The following is a 12,063-nucleotide window of genomic DNA, read 5'->3' on the forward strand; positions in this document are numbered from 1 at the left end:
CTTTGGTGCTTCTCTCTCTCATTTGCACCTGCTGAGTGTCTGGCTACTCTCATCCACTCTCCAAAGACTTGCCTGCTCGGCACTTTTATCTGAAACACCACCGAGTTCTCACAGCCCCTTTTATAGCACTGTCCAAGCTTCCAGGCTGGTTGTGTTCAGCAGGCTAATATAGTTCTTCCTTCAAAAGAAAGAAATGCACTTTGATACTTTCATTCCTCTTCAGAAGCCCATTATGCTCTGAGTAATTAAAAGGAAGTGAGAACAGAGAGATCTCCCCTTTTTACAGTACTCTTTGTATCCTACTCGTTTCTTTATTGAAGTTCACAGTGGAGGAAGTGACTGGAAAGTGAGTTTGGGTTTTGTTTGCTTTTTCTTTTTCTTCTTTTTTTTTTAAACTTCGGCCAAAGCCTTTCAGCCACTGGGCATTCAGAAGGGGACTTCTCTGAGGCAGCTGTCAGGACCGGAACTAAAGGTTTCCAAAGAAAAATGGAGGGGAAGGGGAGCTGCTAGCGCTCTCTTTGCTCTGCAGTGAATGTGGAGCCTCTTTTATGTTTGGGGCTGAGGGGGGGGAGGAGGAGAGAGAGTGTGTGAGCGAGCTCTAATTTAATAAAGAGAAAGGCCTATTGGGCCCTGCACCTGGTGAAAAAGACCCGAGCATGCTTTAATTATGGCCTATTGTTGGGGAGCCTTTGGTGGGTGTGAAACTGCTGAAATGTGGAGCTATTCAGATGGAGGTCAGGCCCAGGGACCTCGCAGCACAATGATTAACAAGGCTGCGAGCATTCAAGCTCAGCCAGCCAGAAAGAATAGGAAATTGGCAACAGGGGCTGGGAGAGGAGTTTGAATACAAAGAGAGCTAGGCCAAAATACCCCGCTCTTTTTTCCCCCCTCTCTGTTTTCATCTATTTGTTAAAAAGGCTTTTTTTTCCTTCTTCTTCTCCCTTCTAACACTAAACCTTTGAGTCGCCTCTGGTAGAACAAGCATAGCAACAAGCAATACCATTTTCTTCTTCTTTTTCAAGAACGCACAATGTGTGGCAGTCGGTTAATAAAAGTGTGTGTCGGAGAGCTCCTAAAGGCTGTTCCCRCTTGTCTGTATTTGCCTTGGGAACGGGACGAGGGTCTGGGCTGGAAGCCTGTGGTGGAACTGAACAGAAGAAATGTCCAAGGAGAAAGGGATTAGCCTGTAAAAAAACAGACAAACAGAACAACTGGCTTTGGTGGGGCAGCCATAAGCAAAATGTAGAAAGTTAGCTCCAGGAGGATATATCTGCTGTTGCCCCACGTAGATAACACTTAAACTGTTAGCACATCAAAGCGGCTCTCCTGGACTTGTCTCTTATGCCACCACAGCCCTATGCATGCCCGCACTCTGCTGGGATGTTGGGTTTTATCCATCCCCTTGGCACAGATCTACCCACAGATCACCCCGACATCCACAGTCACACTGGCTAAGGCCGGCGTTCCCCAGGGACGTGGGATTTGGGTCTCATGCTGAAGCCAGCTGAGAAACAGGAATCGTGGCTTTTGGCCATCTCCTTTCACATCTTTAGTTCATACACCAAAGCCAGGAAACAAGCAAAGACTGCAGTCAGCTTAGGTACTGAGGGCAAAAATCTCAGCCCCATCCTGGCTGAGGAAAATACTGTAAATACTAAAACTGTGGGATTTATTTTTTGATTTCTGTTCTCTTCTTGTGGTTTATTGTGTATTTATGCCACATACCCCAGAAGCTCCACCATGATGCCCCTGCCTGGGATGTTACAAAATGCAGGGGACTCAGTCTTTTTCTTTTTTGGTCTTAATTTATTTAAACTGGAAATATTGTTGTTCTGACAGTAATCTTCAAAAGGTGCAAAAGGAGAATCAGGGTCTGGGGGGGTTATCTGGATGATTTAGTTTACTTTGTTGGTGGTTTTTACTAGCTTTTAAATCTGAGTGATGTAACAAAACCAACAAGGCCTATTTATTTTTTCTTTCTTTTTACTTAGCATTAGAAATGATAAATTTCTGTCTGTGTTACTGGTATTCATTGCTAGCTGGAATTAAAGCACAGGAGGGAAGGATTTTTAAACAGACTGTTTAAACAGCTTTTGTGGATCTTTTTGTTTGTTCTTTGTGCTTGTTTTTCTTCAGACCCCTTTGACTCTCGTAATTGATGGTCAATTTGAAAGCCAAAAGAAGCTAATTCTGAAAAGGAATTCTTACTCATTTTTTAAAAAAAGTGTTTATACAGAGAGTTAGACTTGTGTAGTGATGATAGTACTTTTCTTTGCAGAGGTTTCAAGTTCATTGCCAGAAAAAATTACAGCTTCATAGAAAATAGACCAAATAGCATTCTGAAAATATAGCTATATACAAATACATGTATACGTAGGAATAGCTAAAGTTATCTTAATTAATGATTGTAGCATTTAAGAGCAGCTGTTAAACCTATGTACTTCAGGTTTAATACATTCTCTTTTGAATTGAGTGGTAAAGTGAGGAAGAAATTTACTCTCATTTGCCTTCAGTGGTCACCATCCATCCTGCAATGAAATATCACTGTCAGAGACTCAGATGATGATCTAGGTGGACTCCTTGTCTGGTCTCATCTACCAATTCACTTCAGTTCCTTCAATTTAGTTTAGGAACTTCATTCTTTTTCCTCCTATTCGGATGCACAGAATTAGAAAAGGACTCAAATCAACTTCTTTTTTTAAAAAAAAATCTGATGTTAACTCAGAAACATAGAAGGTTTCAGCTACGGAGGAGCCAGGGCTCTTTTTGGAATGCATCACCTCAGTGAGTCAGTGCAGGAAAGGTGATTAGTGCTGCTATGCTGCAAGACTCGGCTTTTTTGATAACTCTCAGGAGAAAATGGGAAACTCTTCATTAGCCATTCTTAAACTGTCTTTCTTTTGTTCTTAACGATGAGCCTAGGATTAAGACACTGATTGTGAACTCTCTCTCCTCCTCTCCGCAGGGATCTGGACCACAACGAGATTGCAGGCACAATAGAAGATACCAATGGAGCCTTTACTGGCCTAGAAAACCTAAGCAAGCTGTGAGTATTTCTGATTTTGAAGTTGTGCTATGTGCCTGTGTGGGAGTGCAGCTCTCCCCTCCTGTGCAACCTTTGAGGTTCTTTGAGGCAAGTCTCTTGCTCCTTTTGGAACAAGATAAAAATCAGCAGAAAATCTGAGACATGGTAGTTTTGCAGGCTCAATGCAACAGTGTAAAGGTGGTTATCAAGCACTCGTGTTTTTAAGCTGGTGGAACAATTCTGGCCCTTTTAGAGCAATAACCAGTCTGTGTCACATACTATAGTTCACAAACATAGGATAGAAAAACTTAATTTGTTTTCAGCACAACCATCCTTTACTTCCAAAAGCAGACAGCAACAAGAAAAAATAGCCCCTGTAATCTTCAGCAAACCACTGATTGATGCAGCAACTAACAATAAACAGAAAAGAAAAATCACACCGTTTCCTGTTACAACAGAGGACTGAAGCAGGATTCATTTCTGTGGGATACTCTGTCTGAGAGTGATCTTTTGGGCTTGTTTCCATGTGCAGTGACAATAAAAGGCACCATGGGGCATAGGCTCTTAAAGAGATAAAAAGAAACCTAAGGCAAGCATGCGCCTTGCAAATGTTTATGGCTTGCTTGGCCTTCGCAAGTATTTTCACATTGCTCTGTACTTGTTTGTTTTCTATTTGAAATACGCCATATAAATCAGCCCTGTTAGAGACGTCTCTGATGGCTTGTGACAAATCAGGAGTCTCTTTCTAATCATTACCTCTTGCCTTTGTTTGAGTTCTCACCACCCCCCATCACGCTGTCTCTGATGCTGAGATGGCACAGCTAGAGGTGCAGTAAAAGTACCTCGATGGATAGCAGATGGCTAGAATGAATCCTAGCAGGCGGTAGGTATATTGTCGTTCTTTCATTAGAGACTCCTGGGGGAGTGGGAAGAGCAATGGCAGGATTGGTGGGGACCTAATGCTAAGATGGAGTAGACCTAGATGGCTTTTGATCCTTGTTGAGGGGAGTCATTGGATCGAAGGAGAGGGGAACCAGGTTGTAGTTGCAAGTGAGGTGAGGCAGGGAAGGGCTTAAGGACAGGCTGAGTCAAGGAGGGAGGTAGAAGATACATGAGATGGAGAGAGGCTGGTAGGAATCACTGTGTGTGTGAAGTCTTTCCGTGAGTTCCTCGAAAAAAGGCAGAGGAGACAAATGTGGTGGGTGGGAGTCCTTGGCTGATCTTACAGGTTTTCAGTGCCTGAAGAAACCAGTGAAATCATGTGAGCGGCTGAAGGGACAGTGGGAGCAGAGGCTTTTTCTGGAGGGATTTGCGGGCAGTAGGATTGCGAGTCTGAAAGTAGTGCTGCTTTGACAAGGGAGATGGCGGAGGACAGGAGCAGAGGAGAGCTGTCTGGGTGCGACTTCCACCATAGGGCATCCCCCAAACGTGGCCAAAGGCATGGGAGCAAGAACAGAGGTCTCAAGTGATCCAGACGTGTTAGAAGTGCTGGGCGCAAACAGCAGGAGAGAGGTGAAAAAGCCAGAGGAGACAGCGATGAAGGAAAGAGTTCAGCAAAAGGATTGATTCAGCCATCAGGAGAAATGAGCACTGAGCTGGGGTCAGACAGAGGCCAGGAGATAGAGCAAGGAGCAGGAGGAGGTAGGAGCGGAGCAACGGCAGCCTGCCGGCTTGTGTCGGAGCTCTGGACGGAGCAGCTATCGCTCACCGGTGAAGCAGCCACAGCCTGATCTGACGTATCCGGCAGAAGGAACAGCTTCAAAAGGCAGCCGGTTTTGTCTGCCGTTAGCAGGGGACGTGGCAGGGGCTCTTGCAAGCCTAAAGAAGACCAGGTTTACGTCTTGCTTCACCTTGTTGTCCTCTGTTTTCCACTGCACGTGGCCTTGGGCCGGTGCTAGGTCTGGTTGAACACGGGGAGGGTCGTGTTCCCGTGGTTTGTGCGGGAAGGTTGCAGCGAATTTCGTACCCTTGAAGAGCATGTGGATCAGTTTGGTCTGTGGCAGGCAGGAGGCGGTTAGATTACCAAAGAGAACGAACCTGCTGTGGGACAGACAGGTTGCTAGTTTTACTCCTGCTGGGATCATTCATTTTCGGTCAGAATGGGAGGCTGGAAAAAAACCTCAGAATAAGAGATTATTTCATTATATTTCTTGAGGCATTTTGGGGACACTTGACTAAAGGGATCTACCCAGGTCTGTTTTAGCTCATCAGCACTTAAATCCCAAACTTGTAATTTCATCTACGGCTGAAGTGAATATCATTCCTGCTGGCAGGGCTTTTTTCTTAAATTAAAATAAAATATCAGCCTCTACAGAGAACTTTTCACTGCCTGCGTTTAAACCGTCAATGGTTTTAAATGCATTAGCATACAAAAAATAAATGGGCACTTCAGAGGAGACCTTCCAATGAATTAATAATCACCTCAGCTCTGTAGAGATTGCCTTAAAAGCTGTTCCCCTTTGATCTGGCACAGATTAGCCTCTGAAAGGATTTAGCAAGGAGAGTGTTGTTCGTTGTAATGAAGGTGTTAAACTGAGAGGTGGGGAGGCCAGTCACTTTAGCCTTCTCTGAATTATATATGAAGCTCTCCAGGATGGAGAGTGCAGGCTTAAATTAAAATGTTGCTTCAAGAAAGAGGGAGTCGAGAAGCAGCGAAGCATGAAAAGCATCAGTGGAATGGCTGGGGAACAACCAGTTTCCTAATTACTCAAGCTGCTAAATGTAACCAGTTTTTTGATGGCTCACTCAGTGACTGAGATCTTCCTGCAGGTGCAGAACTGGCCCAAGGAGAAAATGCTGCCTTCTAATGAATTGCGTGCCTAGCGTGTAATTACACTTATGCAATCACCGGGAGAGCATGCTCGCGCCTAACTGCCTGCAGTGGAGGAGCTTTCGCGACTGCAGCGAGCGGGCTCCGTGCGGAGCTGCATGCCGCCGCGTTTGCATTCCAGAGTGCCCCATCCCTTTGAAGGGGGCCGCTGGGTTTGAACYGTTTCAGCAGTAGAGCAGTGGTGGTTCGAGATTTGAAAGGCATAATGATTTTAATGAGTTTGCTGGGCACAGAGTTGTTATCAGTATGTTATATATTTCTCATATAAACAACCATAAAATCGGACTCACCTGTACAAATGGTGTATACATGTATATATTCTCATGCCCAGACTTGCTCCTTACCTCTGGACAGGTAGGTAAATATAGATACAGATCTATATCTCTAGAATATAGATAGAATTGGATAGAATCCAATTTTCAGAGTCCAAGATCCATTGTAAACAATACGTAGAAATCTCCAGTTACTAAATCTGAGCTCAGCATAACACCCTCGTTTAGGAATATGGCTCTCTAAATGAGTGTACATGGATGCAGCCATATGGCCAGAGTTTGCATATAGTAAATTATTTACTGTATTAATTGTGCTCAGAGAATGTGTGGTCCTGATATTGTAAAAGAAGGACTTTTCAAGCATTCATTAAAACAAAATATCTAACCAAACGGTGGCCTTCTCTGCCCTTGCATGCATCCTTTGGTGCTTGGGTATGTCACCCAGGGCATACAGCCACACGTTCCCATGTAATAAATAGGACTTTGATGCTGTAACGAGGAGCTCAGCAAAGCTCGCTGTAGACATGTGGGATGTTGTCTATAAAGCAGGCTGCAACTATCTGGATCCCTTATCAGCCACCAGCATGCCTACAATAGCTGTCTTTACTCTCATCTCAGATCAAATAGTTAAGGAAGGGACTCTGAAGATTCAACTGTGGTTTTATACCAAGTGAGCTCTCTCCGTAAGAAAGGGCTACGAGCATGTGTCTCGCAGCGGAGGCTGGGAGTTAGCTTTGCCTGAAACAGAAGCTCGTGACCGGGCTTTGTAGCTGGCTATTTTGTTCAGAGGAAAGCTAAGAGCAGTAATTTGTTTCTGATTAACCATGTGACACAAAGTTACCATGACGCTGGACACTAGCCAGCTGCGGGCTATAGCGCGGCTGAGAACGGGGCGATGGGATGTCTTCCCCACCGCCAGACAGACCTCTCTTTGTTGGGYGTACAGTGGGCTTGCCTGGGCAACCAGGAGAGAGGTACCGTGCTGTACAGCTTGAGCCAGCTGGATGTGCTTTAGCATAAAATAGTCGTAGGATCATTTGCTCTGGAAGGGTAAGATTTGTGGCTCTGGGGCCACAGATCCTTTTGTATGGAGCTAGGAGGACCAGGGCTTTCACACCCGCTTATGTACTGGAATGGTGGCTGCTCCGGTAATACCTCTGTTAGGGCAACTGATTTGGTGAGGACCACCTACTCTTGGTCATAGTATTGCCCATTGGCAGGTACCCAAACTCCCTCCAAACAGAAGGGACTTTAGGGATAGGTGGTGACACGTTTCTGTCCTCCCTGTTGTAACAGCATGACGAGCTCTAGTTGTTCCTTCTACCCAGTGTGGCATCGGCTGTGTCATCCACACAGAAACCAGGCGCTCTGGGAGTCAGTGGCAGGACTTTACACTACCCCGACATTTGAATGCTGCTTTGTGGAAAGCCCTAACACAACCTCCTGCAAATGTATTTGCTCCTATAATGGCTGCACATGTACCCCAGTCTCCTTTCCCCAGCTGGGAGCAAGCACTGGGATGAACCCTGTTTCAGAGCCTACAAGCATGTAGGTTGCACCCTATATTTGAAGGAAAAAATTTGAAGGAAAACATAATACAGCACCTGAAATGCCAGATCTTACCTGAGTTGGTAGTAGTGAGTTGGACTGGGCACAATGTGAAGCAAGTGGTGAAAAAAGATGCACCTGAAAGATAATCCTTATACAGAGAGAACTCAGGGAAGGAAAAAAAAAACCCTAATTAATGACATTGGTTGATGTTTTATTAAAACATCTGATGAAACCATCCATTCTTTATGAACTCTGTGCCTGACCAATCACCACTGGTCAATATTTATAGAAAATTGTTACTTTGCCAATACCAGCTGKGCTGTGATCACACCAGCTGGCTTTTGCCTAGTGATAGTCCCTCTCGTTTGCTGCTGCTTGGCATTACCTGCTGATTCAGAGGAATGCTGTGGAGTGCAAGCACACACTCTGGGGCTCTCTGGGCATTACCTTTCCTCTTTTTCCCTTTGCCCCTTGCAGTTCCCATTCTGCTGTTATTTATTGCATTATATTACTCTGCGATGATATTTATAAAAGGCCAAGGCAGAAAGTCAGCACTCCCTTCTGTTAGGTGCTCCGTAAACATGTGGCCAAGAGACAGCCCCCAGCCTTTGTACGTGGATATCCATTCAGGCCAGCGAACAGGGAATAAATTACTCCTCTTTTACTATCTGGGAAGAAGGCAGAAATGAAAGTGTTGCAGGGAGAGTCCAGAATCTTGTTAAACTGTCATTGCACTTAATCCTGTCCACAGCCAGCCTTCAAAGAATAGAGGGGACCTTCTGTTACTCAGCAAGCTGGTTTCCAAGTACTGGAGCAAACCTGCCTTTTTACGTGATATGGCACATTTCCTTTCATGCTGTCATCACTATTAAATTCAAATACAGATAAAAGGATTTAATTTCAGGAGCGGGAAAGTGAATGTACTTCAGCCCCCTTAATCTCTGGGCAGTTCAGATTTCCCGGGCCTTACACTGAGTGCTTATATCAGATACAGCCACACTAATTGTGCTCGCTCTTTCTTTTTCTCTCCCCGCCTCCCCATTTTCTTTCTGTTTATCTGGCACTGGATGTTTGGAAACTGCAGAACTCTGTTTGGAAACAAGATCAAGTCGGTGGCCAAGAAAGCGTTCTCAGGGTTGGAGGCCCTGGAGCACCTGTGAGTAACCCACCATGCCTTGGAGTTTGGGAAGGGGGGTCTGCCAAAAGTAGCTGCTTGAGAGATCTGCTAGCAATTTAATAGCAGCTTTGTAAACTGAGAAGTCAGTCCATTTGTGGGGGCCACCTGCTTCCTTCTCATTATAAGTCCGCCTCAACTTTGGCCTTTTTTTGTGCCAGGAACAAAGTTATAGAACATATGGCAAATCTGCATGCTCTTAATTTTTTGATTTGTACTTGGATAAATATCGCTTTGACTTGCACATTGCTACTTTGCAGGCTGTTTGTAGAGAAAATCTGCTATTTCAGATGTAGCCTTCTCTCCTCCTCCCTTGCCCCAGCTTCCTCCTAAATCTAGACTCTGGTGATGACACATGTTGCAAACGACTGCTTATGATACAGGCACCGAACGTCCCCATTCAGCACAACTGCCTTAGAGCGATTTGCAAGAAGTAAATTTTGGCTGCCGCTATGTTTTTTTTTCCTGTGTGTCCCAAGGCTGATGACTCCAGCAGTGATTCATGAATAGCTTCCTTTCCGAATTAAGACAAGTTGAAGTATATGTGATTTTGCTCTAGATGTTTTATTGGCTGTTGATCGTATGAACGTTACGGTCACTGAGMGCATGCTGAAGGGGTAGGACTGCCTGACTGTGGGGGTACGTTCCCAGATAAAGCCTTCTTTTTTAATGTTGTACTGCGATTTCCTTTGCAAGTGTGGCTGGCATTTGTCTGTCCTGCACTTCACTTATGAAAAATAAGCCCTAAATCTGACACCGTCCTTTTTTTAGAGAACAAATGAATTTTTCATTTAGCAATAGCTGTGAGAGAAACTTTCAAAAATACCTTATTTTGGAAACATTGCAGTGTTTTCCAAGCACAACAGTATCCTCTCAAAGTCATGTTCAAGTAACTTGGCAGATGCCATTTAGTGCAAATATTGCCCTTCTCTCTGTTTGCTGAAGGTCTGGGCCATGATGTGACATTCCTGGCTACCTGTRCTTATCAAGGGGGCTGAGGAATTTCTGAGCTAGGGAGGATTAGAGGTAGCTGAGACTGCGAAAGTGCAGTGARGGATATGGGGTATGGAATGACTTAGTGACTTATTCCCATAATTTTTGTTGGTTGACTATTGTTCAGTAATACTTGTTCAATATTAAGTGTTTTGTGGAATGCCATTTCTGCGAGCTGCAAGTGCATACGGTCCTAACAAGGAGCTACCGTATCATCTGCTGCTTGAGTCGTTGCTTAAATATGGAGAGATTTCTTCRCAGCCACAGCAGCCCTTTTGTTCAAAGTGCCTTTGGTTGTGTTCTGCAGGAACCTCGGAGATAACGCCATTCGTTCCGTTCAAGCAGACGCTTTTGCTAAGATGAAGAGCCTGCGGCAGCTGTAAGTTATTGGACTGTACGCCCCATGAAGGAGGCAGGGATCTTTCTTGCCCTGGACGTGAGAAGTAGTACATTGTTTCCAGTGGGGTGTTATTCACATTACCGCTCATTTATTTCCTCCTCTTCCCTGTCCTCCTCTGCAGGGTATTTTTACACGAGTAGATGTCACGGGAACATCTTGCATTTAATAGTGAGTGAAATTAGATCATTGGAACAGGTTCTTCCAGCAGGTTTGCATCTGTGCAATTATTCATCTCCGCTCAGGAAGTCCAGCCCTGGTCCTGTTAGCCATCTCTCCTTCTCACGCTTTGAMTGATTTAATTCCCAGTGGCCCATCTGCTCCTCCACTGTACCTATGTTTAGGGTTCGCATACAGTACTGACRTTTCAGTGATAAGCACCATTTGAACTGGATCCACTTGTCATCCAGCCTTCTGGTATAAAAATACGGGTGTGTTATCAGAGCTACTGCTTGTGCTCCRGGCTGGGGCTCTGCACTGTTATCAGACACTGTTTCCAGTCCTGCCTGGTTTCCTTTTCTCCTCTTCTCCATAAATATTTAATCCACTGTCTGTGCATTGCTGCACACTGGAGTGGTRCACCATGTCTGTGGAGCAAGAATTCACTCATTTGGTACTTGGGCCAGGTTCAGGTTCTTTTTCCTGACTTTGGAGATGGGAATTGAGGGTCAATATTAGCAATGCCATTTATTAACAATGACTGTGGAATAAGAGACATGGCATGTCCACTGTTTGTTCGACTGCCTTACCTGTTGCACTGGCTGTTGAAACAAAATTAAGGGGAAAGCCTCTGATCTGATTAGAGGAAGAGCTTGTGGGAATCCAGGTCTTCTGAAGGAACCTCTATATCAGGGGAAAGTTGGCCCTCAGAGATGACATATACATGCAGAATGTATTTTACCGAAATCTTTAATACTAAAAGTTTCTCTGAGCTTTCTCAGCTATATCCATCACATATCTTAGGGGCAAYATATCTAGGACAGCAAAGTGAACAACTCTGGAAAAGCAGATCCCTGTGTTCCCTCATTCCTTCCCTCTCCAGTCCATTTCTTTTTTTTTCTTCTTCTTTCCCGGATAGTTTCAGACTTCCAGATTTCCTGAGGTTTTCAGGTAGAAAAATGGGAGATTTGCATCCTCCCATAATACAGTGCTGGAACTGGGATTCTCCTGTGCTCTTGATCTCCTGCTCTTGTACAACTTGCAGTATTGCAGGACGGGACTTCTCTGTCAGTGACCATTTTTCCACAGTCTCTGAGGCCCCTCACATTCAATTTCAGGGATCGGACTGAATTTTCCTAGGCTTTTGGACCAAACCAGACCAAAGTGTGAATTCCCTGTTGGTGTATACTTGCAGTTCTTCACTGGCTTCAGYGCTATGCTGAGACACAGTTTGGCCCTGCGTATTTAAAAAAAAAAAAAAAATTCTGAGGCTCCCATTTAATTTGCCCCTTTTTCAAAGCTCTTTTCTAAAGAGAAGGTGCTAAGGTACTAGTAGGATGCTGAGAAATGTTTTTTTGTTTTGCTTTCCAAATTAGTCACTGTTTGTATTGGGCTTACGCAAATGTCTTTGGTCATTTCCCCTTCACTGGTTCTGTACTGGTAGTTAACCAATAAACACAACATCTGTTATCCCTCTTACCCCTGATGATGCTTGTTTGCTAACGCATACCCTGGAGAAGGAGGGCAGGGCCTTCTCCACTTAGTCCGTTGTTGTTGGCCACTGAGGTAACTAAAGGTCTTAGGGAACTTCTTGGCATCCTCTCAGTGTTCAATAATTAAGTCCTGAATTCAGTCCCCACCAAAGACACTCAGTCCCGCAGG

The 12,063-nt window shown here is 44.7% G+C and overlaps 1 protein-coding gene across 1 annotated transcript in view; it reads left to right on the forward strand.

The window, feature by feature from the left end:
• The window catches only part of LRIG1 (leucine rich repeats and immunoglobulin like domains 1), a 64,654-nt gene that overhangs the window by 40,959 nt on the left and 11,632 nt on the right, over positions 1-12,063 (forward strand). Inside the window, exons 9-11 of the mRNA XM_026075010.1 lie at positions 2,966-3,046; positions 8,763-8,834; positions 10,153-10,224. Of these exons, the coding sequence (XP_025930795.1) occupies positions 2,966-3,046; positions 8,763-8,834; positions 10,153-10,224 (225 nt within the window). The remainder of the gene's footprint in view (positions 1-2,965; positions 3,047-8,762; positions 8,835-10,152; positions 10,225-12,063) is intronic.

The sequence above is a fragment of the Apteryx rowi genome, unplaced genomic scaffold (assembly GCF_003343035.1).
Source record: "Apteryx rowi isolate R43461 unplaced genomic scaffold, aptRow1 scaffold_4, whole genome shotgun sequence".
In the NCBI taxonomy this organism is placed as follows: Eukaryota; Metazoa; Chordata; class Aves; order Apterygiformes; family Apterygidae; genus Apteryx; species Apteryx rowi.